The sequence below is a fragment of the Ochlerotatus camptorhynchus genome, unplaced genomic scaffold, assembly GCF_037179485.1.
Source record: "Ochlerotatus camptorhynchus isolate MF236.1 unplaced genomic scaffold, CSIRO-AGI_Acam_v1.1 ptg000408l, whole genome shotgun sequence".
NCBI lineage: Eukaryota > Metazoa > Arthropoda > Insecta > Diptera > Culicidae > Ochlerotatus > Ochlerotatus camptorhynchus.
The window spans coordinates 1018510-1034747 of NW_027040894.1; the positions used below are offsets into that span (position 1 = coordinate 1018510).

At 38.3% G+C, this 16238-nt stretch overlaps 1 protein-coding gene across 5 annotated transcripts in view; it reads left to right on the plus strand.

Annotated features, from left to right (window-relative positions):
- Positions 1–3021: 3021 nt before the first annotated feature.
- Positions 3022–16238, plus strand: part of LOC135710951 (tight junction-associated protein 1) — a 136782-nt gene continuing 123565 nt past the window's right edge. For 3 of the 5 annotated variants that reach the window (XM_065233674.1, XM_065233675.1, XM_065233678.1), the window contains exon 1: positions 3181–3542. In XM_065233674.1, coding sequence (XP_065089746.1) covers positions 3522–3542 — 21 coding nt within the window. In that variant the 5' untranslated portion in view covers positions 3181–3521. The other 2 variants (XM_065233676.1, XM_065233677.1) reach the window with 2 other exon arrangements.

Genomic DNA, 16238 nt, shown 5'->3' on the forward strand with positions numbered 1-16238 from the left:
CGTTCGTCATACTTGAGGGTAGTCCGCTTTCCTTACCTTGGCCATTCACATGACGCCAACAGCTCTTAGGATTTGATTTCAGACGACGCTGAAGCTGATTTTAGGGTGGGTATGGTACAGTGGTTGTTGTGTCGCGTGTTCGCTTTAGAATAACATGCTTTCGTGGAATAGGTTCGGTATTAGCTGTGCTTTTCAATTTTTTCAATCGCTTAAGCTCTGAATTCGACCAGACGGTTTAACTGGTTCGTGGCTGGTTCGTTTAGGTACGAATTGATGGATGGCGTACAATAGAATGTTGGATGTCGTCGATGCGGCGAGGTAAGAATCACAGTCACGCAGTGCCTCTTCCAAGTCGACATTTGAGAGAAAATCGTTTATTTAGCTGAAGTTGGCTTCGCTAAAGCTATAGAAGACGCTCTCTATAGTGTCTTTGAAATTACGATGATCGTTGAGCTTTATGCTCACCACACTAAACGAAAATCAATTATTTTATTCATGTGTTTCACTTATACATTTTTGCCAAAACATCAGCCTTATACATTCCATAAGACAAACTACATAGGTCCTATAAGAATGCATAAAAGGTATGTGTGCCCGCTTATATATTTCATTTGACACATGATCTTCATTAACTTTTTGCAAGGCGCCTGCTTATTAGTTGACTTATACATTTTATGAATAATCAGCAATAGAAATTTGCCAAAAGATATAAGGAGATTTCCATCCGTGCAGCAAAGGAGGATGATGTATACAGTTTTAAACAAGCGGGGAGGGGGCTGATATGATAGAACAATCGAACATGCGGTTGTTATGGTTTGGAATTCCATTCATCTGTCCGAGTCTTGCAGTGCAATAGGCATCCAGCAAGTTATAAGACCAAATCACAAATAAGGGAAGTGCAATCCAATTTAATTAATTAACCACCACTCCACTAGAAATTTTAATATTATTTCAACAACATGCTCACTGTTATACCTTTTGCTGAAATGAGCTCTTTTTCGCATCAGTTGAAACCAGGGTTACTTCCACTCACTTGCTATAAAAAGATGTTTTTCGGAATTATGAAATCGTGAAATAGTATAATGCTAATTAGTACTTGTTTTTTTACAAGAAGAGGTCATGAAGTATATGTTTGACACATAAAATCTGTCAATATTGCTTTCAGTGCGTCACAATCAGCGATTTTACGACTCGTGAGCGCTCACTCAGAGTGAACGCTCACGAATCCTAAGATCGCTGATTGTGACGCTCTGAGAACGAAATTGACAGGTTTTATGAGTCAAACACATACTTTACACCCTCTTCCTATTACTTTAAAGTAGAACATACCATAATAACATCTAATGATTGCATAATTCCGAAAAATATTTTTTTATAGCAAGTGAGTGGAAGCAACCTTGGTTGAAACTAGAAAGGCTATATTAACGAAGGAGGTGGCACCCCTATCTCTACTAATAACAAGTAGCGGTAGCGAGCATAGGCAAGGACCCACGCTCTGGGACCGCTAAGGTTTTTGTGTGATCACGTTTTTATGCTGGCTACGAAAAGAAGGTGGCATTTCAGGCCCTTGATATTTACGCACACATTTTTTTTTTCTCTGTTCGGGACATAAAACCACTGCGACCAGTAATTTGATCTATTGTAGTATATCCCGTGTCCTTAGTTTAGTGCATGTCGTATTACTCCATCACTATTGAGAAATAATGAAGTATTCGGTTTTGATACAGTTGTCATTCTTGCCTTTATCGCAAGGAATCGACTCTAATTGAAAGGTCCCGCTATTTATACTCTTCGGAGTGTTGAAACACCCTCCAAAGGCGCGCCCATTTTGTCAGTCAAAATTGGATTCCTTAGCAAAAAAAACAAGACATGACACCGATAATGACCATGCATCAGAACCCTAGTCTTAACCACTTCAAACTAGGAAACAACGAATAAAAGATTAGGAATCACATAGGTGAAGACTAACTAACTCATTTTTTCCTTGTTTCAAGATCATCCTCGGTCCAGGCAACCCGAGGACTTATCACTATCAACAAGGCATAAAAAGTAACAAGGACTAAGATGTGTTCCTTTGATTACTGTAAAATCCTGTTCCCCTAGTTTGAAGTAGTCAAGACTAGGAATCGGTGGTAGATCTTACATCCCGTAACGTACCACGAAAAGGTGATCTACCCACGTTACGGGGTATTACGCACACATAAACTACAGACTTCAGATTTCATTTTGAATATTAAATTAAGCATATTAGGCAGAGACAACTAAAGTATCATTGATTATTTAAAGATTTTTTTTCACCATTTCATAATTTCACTATACATTTTGTTGAAGCTCGTGCGATTGCCTTACTAGCAACTTGCAAATAAAATCGCTTAATTTGTTCAATTGGATTGAAATAACGAGGAAAAAAAACGCAAACGAAAGTGGACTGTATTTGAATACTTAATCGTTCATAGAATGGTTATTGATAATCTTATTGTGTAAACTCATGTCCGCACCGCTGCTATTTGTTTTTGTCAGCAGCACTCTGCGATAAGATAAGCTCAAAAGTTGTAGTTTTCAACGTGCCATTAGCACCTTCACTGTTAGAGTTTATCACCTTCCTGGCTTAGTTTCGAACTTGACCTTGATCTTTCCGCAGTTGTTATCAGGCGGAATCGTTCCTAAAAATAAGAAAATGTACTATTTATTTAACTTAAAAGCCTTACCTCCGCTAGTCTGAGTTCAATGCACTACTGACGACCGACAAACTTTGATTACAATCCCAGCTGTCAAAATGAAACATTTCGTCGGACCACAGTAGATTGCCGATTCGAGCAGTTTTATTTCCAGCCCACATCCACTGTGACAATTCAGCTGACCGTCGCAGAGAATGATATGCTCCAATCTGTGCAGTCGCAGTTCAAACAAACTCTCTCGTTCTCCCGTCGATCACAACTACAGATGCAACCGGACCAAGTGTTGACGTTGCTCTTTTCCTCCCAGTTAGTAGGCAGGTAGTTGATCCCATTGGAAAAGCACAAACCACAACACACCAGGAAGACGGTTCTGACAGTTCGTTCATCCTTGCCACTGTTTACACTTGAGTCAAGCGTGGAGCGCGTGAGAGTGAGAGAGAGCAGATCCATCCGGACGGAGAGTCCTTTTGTACACAGAATAGGTAATCTATGGTATGGTGATTCAAACTCTCGCTGTCGATGGCACGAATCTCGAGAGCGCGCGAGTGCTGGAAAATTCGCAAAATATTATCCTTCGAGACGAGTTCCCTGCTCGCACTGATGTTTGTAGTATGTTGTAGTCAGAAAGGGTCGGATGAGTATCACTGTGTTTTCTCGGTGCGCGACTAGAAAAAGGAAGTAGGATTTTTTTTCCTGCTGCCGAAACGGGGTAGTGTTCGAATCGGGAAAAGTGTGGTGCAAATTTGCAATCCTTTCCGGAAGGATTTGGTCCGGGGATTTCTGATGGTTGAGGGGTGATTTGCCATTCGGAAAATTGATAAGTGCAGAGTGCTCGCACAGAAAATGTCTACTATAAGTGAGCAGGTAACGAAAAAAGCAGTGCAGTGAAAGAGATAGAGAGTGGAGGAAAAAAGGAGTTTTGAGGATCGTTCTGAAAAGTGGCGAAAAATGAAAATGGATAAGCTCTCAAAACATAAGAATCCTTGGTGCGTTTTTGCTTCTAGTAGTGGGCCTGTGCAATGCTAGTAGTGGAAATCGATTAAAAGCCTTAGAAAGTGGTGTTGCAATGGAAGCAATTATCCTTGAGAAAGAGATCTAATCGGTGACGAAATTTGTGAGATGGAAGGCTGGTGACTGGCGCCCGCGCTGGAGAGTGGGATTTGAGTGAAGACGGAAGGAGGGTGTTATCCACCCACCGAGAGTTTTCGGCCGTTCGTTCGTTCGTTTGAGTTCGTTTTGCGCCGTACCTAGTTGATTGGAATATGCCATCCTATGCCAGCAGTGAGATGAATCAGGAATAATACGCTTCGAATCGGAAATGTTTTTCTTTTCCCCTCACAGATCCATGATGTATCACACTTCAACTCTTAATAATTTCCAATTTTCCTCTCGTGAAAACTCCTGAGAAAGGCAGCAAAGTTTTCATTTCTTCGTCCTTACCATCTTCCTGCTGTCTCCCTATCTTTTTCCTACCAAATGGTGCTTACACAACTTCTGACGAACGGAAGAATTTTTTTGTCATCATTCCAGTATCGGTTGAACTGCTTTTTTCTTCTACTACATAGCGAAAAGTTTAACTCTCGTGCAAAAATTCAAACAATGCTTCCTTGCTGACACCGAGCAATGGCAGCAAAAGGGGTTTATTAAAAAAAATTATAAAGCTCATTATTGGCACTGGTGAGATAACTCCCCGGAGGTTTTTTTTTCTTCTTTGAATTTCCTTTTTCTGCAGAGAAAATATCGTCGAGAAAGTTTGTGACTTTGTTGTAGAAAAAAGTGCGGAAAACATAAATTGCGTATAGACAGAACTTGATGTTAAAAAGCATTGAAGTTTGTGTTCGATTATACATGATTTTGTAGCATAATTTGCTTTCACACTCTACCGTTTTTGATGTACACCTTTAAATGCAGTTTCAAAATATACTTTTTTCAAAGTTGCACACTATGAAAAACACACGTACACATTAAATTTTAGCATAAAGTCGTGAAAATCAGTTCATTTGAACGGATTTTCCCCAAGCTGCTAGTTAACGAGAAACATTGCAAGTTTTATCAAGGTTTTAAAGCATGCTGCAAATGTGAATTGAGGTCTACCGAACCCTAATAAAACCAAAATTGTTACTTGCACAGCTTAAAAAAGTAGTGTAAATTTCCGTTACTATGATGCACATAAATGGACCATCATAAATGATTCAAGTTTACATTATAGATCGTGTAAATTTATAAGGAATGTCTTGCAATATTCCATATATTGTATGCAACTGTTCACCTTTGTTTGCAACATGTCTTGCAAGTTGCTAGTTTACGTGAAATGGAAGTTTTCACCATCAGTTAAATTTTTTTTTTTTGCGTGGGATATGTTTGTTTACCTTTCATCCTTTACGTCAAAAATTAATTCCGTCTTGTGTGAAATTCGTTTTTCTAAGTCTGAATTTCTCAATTAAGAGTTTTCTCAGGACTACATGTCTTAATTGGAAAAGATCGTTTAAAGTTCAACATAGCTTGATTATTAAATCTGAGTCTTAGCATTAACCCTTTGTAGATCGTGATTGTCCCTTTCACCAGGGCATGGTAATACCTTTTTTAGACAACAGACTTGTGACATGTTATAATAAATATCGACAAGAAGAATGTCATCGAGATAGCCTTATAACATGTTATAACGGTTAAAATCCAAGCAACAATTCAAGCTGAACACTAAGAGCTGAACACTAAGAGCAGAATCTGGTTATTGGTTGATTTAAGGAGTACAAAACTGATTAACATCAGGCTGAATATATAGTTGATTAGTAGTTCATGAAGCGAATTGTATCCCCATAATCCAACCTCAATAATTTAGCTGATCTTAAGGTTGAACAAGCCTTATTTAAGTTTAACTCAATACCACAAATCAGCAATACGTTACATATATTTTGATAGCTTGATTTGATAAATGTTGTCAGTGTCTGTGTCACTCGTTCCATTTCCGGCATTTAAGTTCTTCTAAATTAACTGCCTATATGTCTAATTACAAGTAGTGGCAGCAGTAGAGACAAGAAAGAGGAGATTTTTAGGAATAACTCCATGTAGATGTGGGCTGCGACGACATCGGAAGTATTAACATTTGTATTCCTGTGTTTTGTCTGTTATATTGCACTGAAGTTTCAGAAAGTACTGCACTTGAAAATGAGAAGAATGTTTTACTGTCATCCCTTGTTGTCTACAATTCTGCATTGCTGCATAATACTCTTCCGGTTGCTATTATTCAACTAAAATTTGAAGTGCTTCAAGTTAATGATCATACCTTTTGCCCCACATATGTTTGAATGGCCCATTATATATGATTGACGCTGTGAGTCAGTGACAGCCGGTTCAAATCTCGTAATGCAAAGGTAATTTCAAGACTTAAGTTAACAATATAAATATGTAAATCCAATTTGTCAGCAAAAAAATTGAAGCAGTTCCATATAAATGCATAAGATATGGAGCGATCTTCCATTATTATATTTCAAATAAAACTTGAAGGCTAAACAAGGGTTGGAAAAGACTGTTATTTAGCTTATAACGTATATTACTGTTAAGTTTTTGGCTGATTAAAATCACCAGATTTATATGTTTAAAAGCTGAGCTAAGGTTCACGTGGTTTATGTACAGCAGTTATTTAATCCAAGGCCGAATTAAAATCAATTAAAAAACACCTGTTACACATACAATTGTTAACTGGAAACTCCTCAGTCCGGCCAGTGTTTAAGCAACTTCTGAATCAGAATTGCAGTTGCATGCATTTTTAATTTGTTTTATTTTTTTATAGTTACTTTAATGCTCTTGGGTCATTTGTGACTTGTCTGGGGGAGAGATTTGAACTCGTGACTTTGGCTTGAGAGGTATGGATTCTACCACTAAGCCAGGGTCGGCAGGTGCTTTGAGGAGGTAAGCCAATTTATATGTTAGAATCTCAAGCCCTCTAATGCTTTTGATTTGGTCTTGTGCAGACTACCGGGAATGCTCTATTATTGACATTCTCCCCATGTTTGAGTGGATTCAGCGTCTTTGCTCTGTTTTTGCTTGATAGCATTTTCCTTTTTGATAATTATTATAGCAGTTTATAACGCTGTAATAATAAATACTTTATCTTCCGCTATCCAATAAGCCTCCACCAGAACGGGAGCCGCTTTCAGTTGTTTCATTGTTTGGCAGATTCGCCAACGGGGGTCAGAGCGCTTCCATTGCAGCAATGGACGCAAAACGTGGTCATCACTCACACATTCATCACGAAACGGTTGCTTTCCAAAGTCGACGACGCATCGACTGAAAGAACTGCTGATGAAGAACAATAAGAAGGACCAAACAATGGTTGCTGCTGAGTAAACAGACGATCGCATGACACACATTGAGATTTGTCTGCTTCTGTTGACAGCCGAGTGAACACTCCCTTTTCTTTTGAGATTAGGCGCCATGGCGGCAGAAGGGAGTTTCTCCAAATAGACTTCCAAGCAGATTACTATAAGAATCCGCATTATCGATGAGGAATTTTACCTCGAGTAGGGTTCAAACAAAGGTCGAAGAGGAATAAGAATTGAACAAGGTAGAAAATGCACAGGTTGTGTGTGTGTGTTTGTGTATTCCCTCTAACCCCCACTGGCCGGCAGTGTTATTATGGAAGAACTCTCTCTACAATGTCGCATTTATGGTCATTGTAGACAGCTTTAGTCCGGGAGTTAGAAGGTGATAGCTCTATTGCAGATCCAGCAACCCATTTCAGAATGTCTGGAGAGTCACGCCCATTCCGAGGTTACTTTCACTCACAATAAGCCACGCATGTATGTATCACCGTTATCAAATGGATATTGGTGATACATACACACTTCCAGGTTCGAAAATATTCTTTTCAACCCTGGCATGTATTTAGTTAAATAAATGGAAAGCTCTCACCATATTATGCTCTTCCGCCGTCGTTATTTGCTTCTTTTGGAATCCCTTGGACTTTTTCTCTAACGCTTCGTATTTCATTCCGTGCTTCACCGGAAATTTCCTTCCGTAGACCGTCCTTGGTTGGTTGGTTCTAATATGATTCCGCCTTTTTTGGTCGGTTTGATGTCCACCATATGTTATTGAATTGCCATGGTGATCTGGGACGAGGCCCACGTCCAATGTCACTGGTCCATCGAGCGCTCCGTTTGCGAAAGGAGAATGAAAGAAATACGAAAGGGATCAGTTTAAAGAAGTGACAGTTTCATCAGATTCCCCAACTAACCATACTCAAGCAAAGTAAGAATATACAAGCTATATTGCGACTATATGGTTACTTCGGTACTCATAAGGCCGTCAGAATGGTTCATCGGTTGCGAAGTGAAGTATTTCTGAAAGTGATGCGTAATATTTCTCAATGTTTTGAATTTATCCTAACGTAACCTCAATGTTATATCACAGACAAGCAGACACAACACATTGAACATTTATAATTGTAAACCCTACCGGCATCTGTCGTATACTTTGATGGGCTATACACTCAACAGATGGTTGTAGTGTGTAAACGTCAAACGCTAGGGAATTGATTATGTGCACCACAAATGGCAGTACTAGCAACAAAGAAACATTTAAATTGACCGTTAAAGATTTTGATGAACGTTTTAAGAGTGTTATGTCTGCTTTTCTGTGATTATACCTTCACTATCGCAACTTCGGGTGATATGCAAAAGTACTTGAATTTTTCTCAGGCACTTTTGATCTAACTGCAATTATTCTCTCATACTCGAAATGTGCCACGACCAAATTGGCACAACGACGCCCTATACGCTCTCTGACCGAAGCGCAGGGAGGTAGAAAATGCACAGGTTGTACTGAAAGTGCTGGTTAAATTTGTTGTAGCATTAGGTAGCAGTAACACTTCCTTCAGATAAAAGCAAATAGAGTCACACGGCAAGAGAACACGATGCGGACAGAGAATAGCCTAGTCGGTAATGGCACGGTTTTACCAAGCCAAAGCAGTGATCGGTTCCCGGTCTGGTCGAGGAAATTTTCTCGACTTTCCTGGACATCTAGTAGAGTATCTAGTATTTGCCGAAACATATACAAACTCATGCATTTCGTTGGCATAGAAAGCTCCTAATTAATAGCTGATAAAATGTGTCTAGAACACTATGTTGAGAGCCGGAAAAATGGTAGCTTCCTAAGTGTAAGTAGGTCATGATTAAGGTGCAGTGAATCCAAACACATAAAGCAACCAACGATACAGACAAAACGGTTGCTACGACTAAGAAAAGACATAGGGGGATGGGGGCGAGATGGGCCACTGTTCGTTTGGGCATAATACCTATTAACTCAATCTAATTTTTTTACAAACTTGTTGAAAAGCTTCTAATATGCATCTCCATGAAAACCGTATCAAAATTCACTTACATGTCTAAGATAATAATGGAAATGTAACATTCGCTCAAAATCTCCAGAATATTATAAGATATGCAGTCAAGAAAACAAGCATTGCCTTCACTATATTACATTTTACTGATCCGCTGGTTCTACAGCGAGCAATACACGTAATTGTTGCTAAAAGAACTTATGTTTCTATTTCACATGATTCCTGAATGTTATTTTCTAGAGAAAACCTGTCAAAACGTTAACTTTTACTAGGGTGCTCGTATTTCTCCGGATGGTTGTTGATCGGAGAAAAAACTTCAAACATAATAATTTATTGAGTCTATCATATTTTATCCATATTTTGAACATTGTATATTATCAAACATATTCCAAAGCATGAGCATGATCACAGCTATCATACATTTATGAATGTTTTTCATATGATATGATGTGTTTTTCTTAGGGGGACCATATTGCCCCTATCTACCCTATCAAAACAATTTCCATTAACACACGTGTATCATCTTCGGCTTTACTTCGTGAAGCAGCTTGTCAACAATTTGCTCGTTTCCTTCTACCGCGAGTGAGCTGTGTCGCACGGGCTGCTTTTCATGAAAAACAAAGAAGAAGATTATATCATTATTGCTTTCCACTTCTGACATAGCGTTATCATTCGGTTTGTTGATCGCTTATCATTTTGTCATTTAGAGAATTTTTTGATTTCTTGTTAAGGTGAATAACTGCGGGAACCTTGTTTCTGATTGATCGCAACATCACCTAGAATTTTTTAGAACACAAATATCGATTCTCACAAAACATGCAACAATGCTTCTGGAACTCCACTGAGGCAAACATGAGCTCAGATTTCGTGGCCGTTGTTGCAAAAATGGCCGAGATTCGAGCTCTCAAAAACACGGTGAATTAAAAAGACCCAAATTTGAGTTTTTTTTAACTCATAAATCGCATAAAGTGCAGGAACTCAGCGATGAGTAAATTTTCCTCCATGTTTTTCCAGGTTCGTCCAGGAAAACTTCCTGACTATGAGAGAGGTAAAGATTGGATTCACTCAGTCTATTGGTACTACTCATTTTCCGGCAGATTTTTAAGATTTTTCACAGGGAACCAAAAGGCAAATTTACTCAACGCTGAGCTCCTGCACTTTTGGCAATTATGAGTGAACTAAACTAAAATTTGAGTCGTGTAGGGTATATCAGCCGTCATGCCGTTTCAGGAATCATCTTATCACTAGTAGAACACTTTTTTTGTATTCACTCTTGGGTCGTTCTTGACTTGTCAGGGGATGAAACTTGAACTCGTGACTGTGGCTTGAGAGATATGGTTGTTAATTAGGGCCGTTTCCTACACCTTTTGAATAAATCATGTACATTTTTGCAATATATATTGTCTCTAGATTTGGCTTAAATTTACACGATATTGCATATAGTTAGCTAGAGAATGGTCTTATGGTATTCCGCAGCCGCAGGCAGTGTTTGAGCAAAGTCAGGCGCACACTTTTTGGCTGTAGATTTGAAGACATAGGGGAAATGGATGTAATGTCGACCTTAATGCCTCTACTTTAGGTCCATACATAAATTCAATAATCGACTAAATTATCAATAGCGACCAAAAATATCCATTAGTACCGTCCCAATGACGCGTTCATCTAGATAAAATGGATAAATAGCAGATTTTTAGCGATGGGCCCAATCCTAGATCCATAGGCCAACATTATAACCATTTCCTCTACTTCAAATCTCCGCGTACATCGTACGGGTTAGGCAAAGAGTGTGCGCTTGACTTCAACTTCTATTCAATTTTCATACTGCCGTACTTTAACGGAACTATCTACCTACCCTCTTCTAAGACCATTCTCTAGCTAATAAATTATCACACTAAAGCTTCATGTTAGATAGCATCTCCAACCAACTCTGAAAATCGCAAACTTTGCGTATGAAGTAACATAAAAACACTTCGAACATGTTTAAATATTTCGTAACTTTCTGCTACGTTTATTTTTTCAAAGGCGAAGATACACTCCGCAGGATACTAATATTATCCTTTGTCAAATTGTGCCCCTTTGAAAAGATATGTTCTGCAACCTTTGTGATGTGCTCCTAAAACCTTGTTTCCAAAGTCCTTTGCGTCTGACAAATGTAGACACCGGCTGACATTCATTGATTCTTTCGTTGATCCTAACAATGATTTCAGCTAATTTGTCCTGCTGCTGAATACTAAATCTAGGCCAAAACTTTTTTTTGCTAATGTTTTTGTTGAAATTCACCGCTATCTGATTTAAGCCCTCAGTTACTGGTGTAAGAGTTGTCAAAGTACGCCTAAAATGTTCCCTTGTTCTTACATCGATTACTGCCTAAATTGTTTTTTTTTCTTGATACCCTTTAATACCCCGGACAGACTATGGCTTATATCATGTAATATAGGCTGGCTTGCAATGAGCACTTATATATAGGATTTCCAGTGAAAACTAGATGTATGATTGCTCATTGCAAGCCAGCCTATATTACATGATATAAGCCATAGTCTGTCCGGGGTATTAGTCTAGTGATTTAAAAAATGTGAGCTATTTCCTTTGATTTACCTGTATCACTAAGAGGAAGAGTTTGCATCCTGTGAATCATGTGGTTAAAAGCGGCCATTTTGTATTGATGGGAATGAATAGCTTGGCATTACTCTCTTTATATTTGTTTATGTTGCGCCCAACGCTTTTACGGTGAAATGTAGTTGTAGAAAAATGAATGTAAATTTAGGTGAACTGAGACAAACATATACAAGCGCCCAGTCAGCGCCGCCAGGATGTTCTGAGGCAAGTAAAGCCGTTGGTCCCCGGTTCATGAGTTGATGGGTTGATAGGTAGGGTCCAGGTGTGAAAGCTGCCTTTCTGGCGTCGGTAGCATTGGTGCTCACCACGGAAAACATGATCGACGGAAAACAAATCAAGGAAAAAAAACATATGCAAGCGCCAATTTTGACAAAAAATTGAGCCATAATAGACGCGAAGTGCGAACGTGCTTTTCGTAGAGTACCGAACTTTTCAGTCTAGGAGCATTTAATTTTACATGACATGCTTTGAAGTAATGATATTGGGTTGTTAGTGGAATGCTTTAATAAAACAGCAAAAAAGGGTTATCTTCCATTAAATTCCACTTAAATAATTTTGGTATCCATGACAGATACGTATTTCGACTACAATGTGCAGTCTTCATCAGTGTCATTCCCACTAAAGGCTTATCAAGAACCTAACCCCCTTAAGTACTCATCCTCTAGGTAATCACAAATATAAAATTATTTATACCATTTTTATACCTGTGATCTTGACATTTTTATGTAGGGGATGAGTACTTAAAGGGGTTAGGTTCTTGATATACGTATCTGTCATGAATATGTTCTAGCCCGAGTAGAACACTTTCATCACAATAAGACACAGCAACTTGTTTATGACTGAAATAAGTCGTATAAAGTTGATTTGTGACAAGCGTGCTACTAGGGAGGTTAGCCATGAACAATTTACATACAAAACTTTCAGTTACCGTTTCGACGTTAATCACAAGTATGTCGAAACATTCCATCCGTAATTTTGGAGTAATTCTGATGGCAAACGAGGTCAGGAAAAACTTTGACCGTAAAACCACATTACTGACCAATGAACCGTTGGCTCATTCTCGTTATTATAATGACACATTCACTCACTAACGGTGATCTCTTACCGAGAGGACTAACGAACTGCAATGATGAAAAGCAGCGAGCATTCGTGTGGAAAATGAGTCTTTCCTGGTGCTTCTGATGCAAGAAACGAAGAGCGGAAAAGCGCAGCAAAATGAGAATGTTAATTTAATGTTGGCCGAACAGCAAAAGGCTATAATATCAGATGATAATCAATCTGGTGGATTCACCTCTGATCCAGCACAGCGATGCTGTATTTGTCTCTTGGAATTTTATCCCAATCAGACATGTGGTTCCGAAGGTAAAAGCAAAATAGTATAATTTATTCCTTATTCTTCGTTTTTTGACGCTTCATCAACGTGCGTTTTTATGCTCTCAACTTAGTGTTCTTTTGAAGCTAACCAATGCATGAATTTGATAATCTAAATTCCAATCCGATAGATTTTCAATACTGGACCGGATTGCAAGACTGAGAAAGGATCCTTCCCTCGTTAGGTGGATTCATTTGGATTTTTTTAATTAATTTTTCCTACTTGTGGAGGTTAATTGGTAACCGGCAGGGGGATAAAATGTTTCACAGCAGATCCGTGTCGGCCGTCACCAAACTCATTTGGCTATGTTTGTCAATAAGGAAGCCCTATAACTTTACGGGATCTTTTCCCGGCCATTACTCTTATTTGGGTCAACTGCTTGGATTTCAGATTTAATAAGTGTTCAGACTGAATTTTCTGCTGATATGGAACTAAATGGTTTTTATAATCTTGTTAACATACAAAGCTAGATCCAAAGCTGCTTTAGGATTAAGCGATTGGACTTAAATACAAGCATAGGCCAACACTGTTACACAGTTACACTGAGTTTCCGATGGTAAAAAACGGAACTTATTTTTTCAACATGGTCTCTTTGTTCGATACAAAACTCATTTCCAACTTAAAACATACGATTTCGGAAAAGAAAGGTATATCACGTACTGCAGCGCAAAGCAAGTTCCGCACAATGTTGTTTCTTGTTGGATGGTTGTACTGTATTCACATCAGTTTCTTATCATTGCCAACCCACAACAACAAATGCGAACCAAAACTGCGACGTGCTCCGAACTCTCTACACTTTCACACACCGCCGAACCAATCTGCCAGTGTGCTGTGCTCTGTATTTGCCTTCCGGGCTCGTCTCTCTCCGACGCACAGTGAGACAAAATCAAAAAAAAAGTGGGACATGGCCATTTGCGACAAAACTACTGAGTGTAGCATTTTAACGGGGCCTCCCTTAGCTCAGTCGGTAAGGGCGTAGCTACAAAGCAAGATCATGCTGGAGATGACTGGGTTCGATTCCCGGTCCGGTCTAAGAATTTTTCTGGTTGGAAAATTTCTCGACTTCTGGGCATAGAGTATGATTGTGCTTGCTTATACTAATGCAAAAATTGTAGCAGGCATCGAAAGCTCTCAATTATTAACTGTGGAAGTGCATCTAGAACACTTAGTTGAGAGCACGCAATAAGCTAATATGTCATAAGCAATAAGCTTGAAATGCGAAGAAGAAGAAGAAGAAGAAGAAGAAGAAGAAGAAGAAGAAGAAGAAGAGAAGATTTTGACGTCTTCTCTTCTTCTTTCTTTTATTTAACGTCGGTCTCTGTTCTGCAATCTCTGGAGGCGAACCAGCCTAAGGCTGAAAGCCTCCTAAATAAAGCTAAATAATAATAATAATAATGTTCTGCAATCTAGTGCCAATCACCGACGGACATCGATTGCCATCCATTGACCAGAGATTTTTATGCCTTGGGGTGAGAAAGCAGTCACTCTTACCACTACACCATCGCCGCCGGCGCATTTTGACTTCTTCTAGAATGTTTCTTAAATTTGTAAGTACTTTATTTGAATAGTGAAAATTTTTGTTTAAGGAGGGTATACACTAAGATAAAAAAAAATAACTTTTTTATGTCTCGTTAAAATCGATAAACATCTATTGAGAGATTGTAGATGATACTATTTAAAGAAACTTTGTCGAAGACGACAATTTCCTATCTCTCAACTGGACGAAGTTATAGGGTGGAAATTGAGTATGAACGGTTGTTCAATGTTATACAAAGTTGTAAGTGCTCTAAAAAAAGCACATTTTTGTTAAAGAAAATAAATCGCTGTCTTTTCGCTTTAAGAATTTACGTCCGTTTTAATAATTTTTGAACACTATCTTTAAGGGGGTGTATCTTGCAGGTTAGCAGGTATTATCAGCTAATCTCAACATTATTTTGTTCAAGATCGTATACCATACTTTTACACATACAATTCGTAGGGGGATCCAAGAGGATGCCAAATTAATTTTCTAGTGCCTCAATACCTAATACCTAATGCCTAATGCCTAATACCTCAATGTTTTGTTACGTTGTTGCTGATTGCATGACAATTTTTCCAAGTGTTTACATTATGGTGGGCTCCCCACTGCTTTTTCAATGCTTATTCAGATTCCCAACAGCTGGGCAAAATTTGAACGAATTTGGTTATAGTCTCAATTTGTGGGACAATTTAAAATTTGGTACACACTTAATCTAGCTCGGTAAAATCTCCAACAGTCGATTACCTCGGCATTTAGTTTTGCTGATATTTCTGCAAAATATCTGTTTGTTAGCTGATATCTCAGCAAAAGTTTATTTGTTAGCTGCGTCTTGGCAATTGTTTTACTGCATCTCAGCTAAATAAATTGCAAAACTACTCGGCTGTTGGAATCTAGGCGAAACAATTTAAGTGTGTATGGGAAAATGTATGGAAAACGGAACGATCCTATTTATTTGCTAACCAAAAATCCAAATATTGCCCAAATGTCACCAAAATTCGAACTTAGATTGAGAATATTATACCAAATACCTTTGTCCAAGCTGCAACCCACCCTAATGTACATACTTAGAAAAAATGTAATGAAAACTGCAAAACGTACCAAACATGGAGGTTCTTTGTTAGAACATTCATAAGGCATTCCCTAGGATCCCCCAAATGAATTGTATATGTAACAATATGGTATAAGTTGCTTAACGAAATTACTTGGAGTTTAGCTGCTAATACTTGCTAACCTGTAAGATATACCCCCTTTAAGATAGTGTTAACAAAATTAGAAATGCGGATGTAAATCTTTTAATCGAAGAGATAGCTATTTGCTTTCTTTTACAAAAATGTGCAATTTTAGAGCACTTATAACTTTGTAGAATATTGAAAAAAAAAATTAAATTCATTCAAAAAAGTTATGATAAGAAAATGGTTTTAAAGGAGTACTACCGTTTGTACTCCATTTTCACCCTATAACTTCGTCCAGTTGAGAGATAGATAATTGTTGTCTTCGGCAAAGTTTCTTAAAATAACTTCATCTACAATGTCTCCAAAGACGTTCATCAATTTTAACAAGACGTAAAAAAGTTATCTCTTTTATCTGCGTGTACTAGCAAAAATGTTTACTTTTAAAATAAAGTACTCAAAAAATGAAGAAACATTCTAGAAGACGTCAAAATGCTACACTCAATACTTTCGTCGCAAATGGCCATGTCTCACTTTTTTTTTTTTT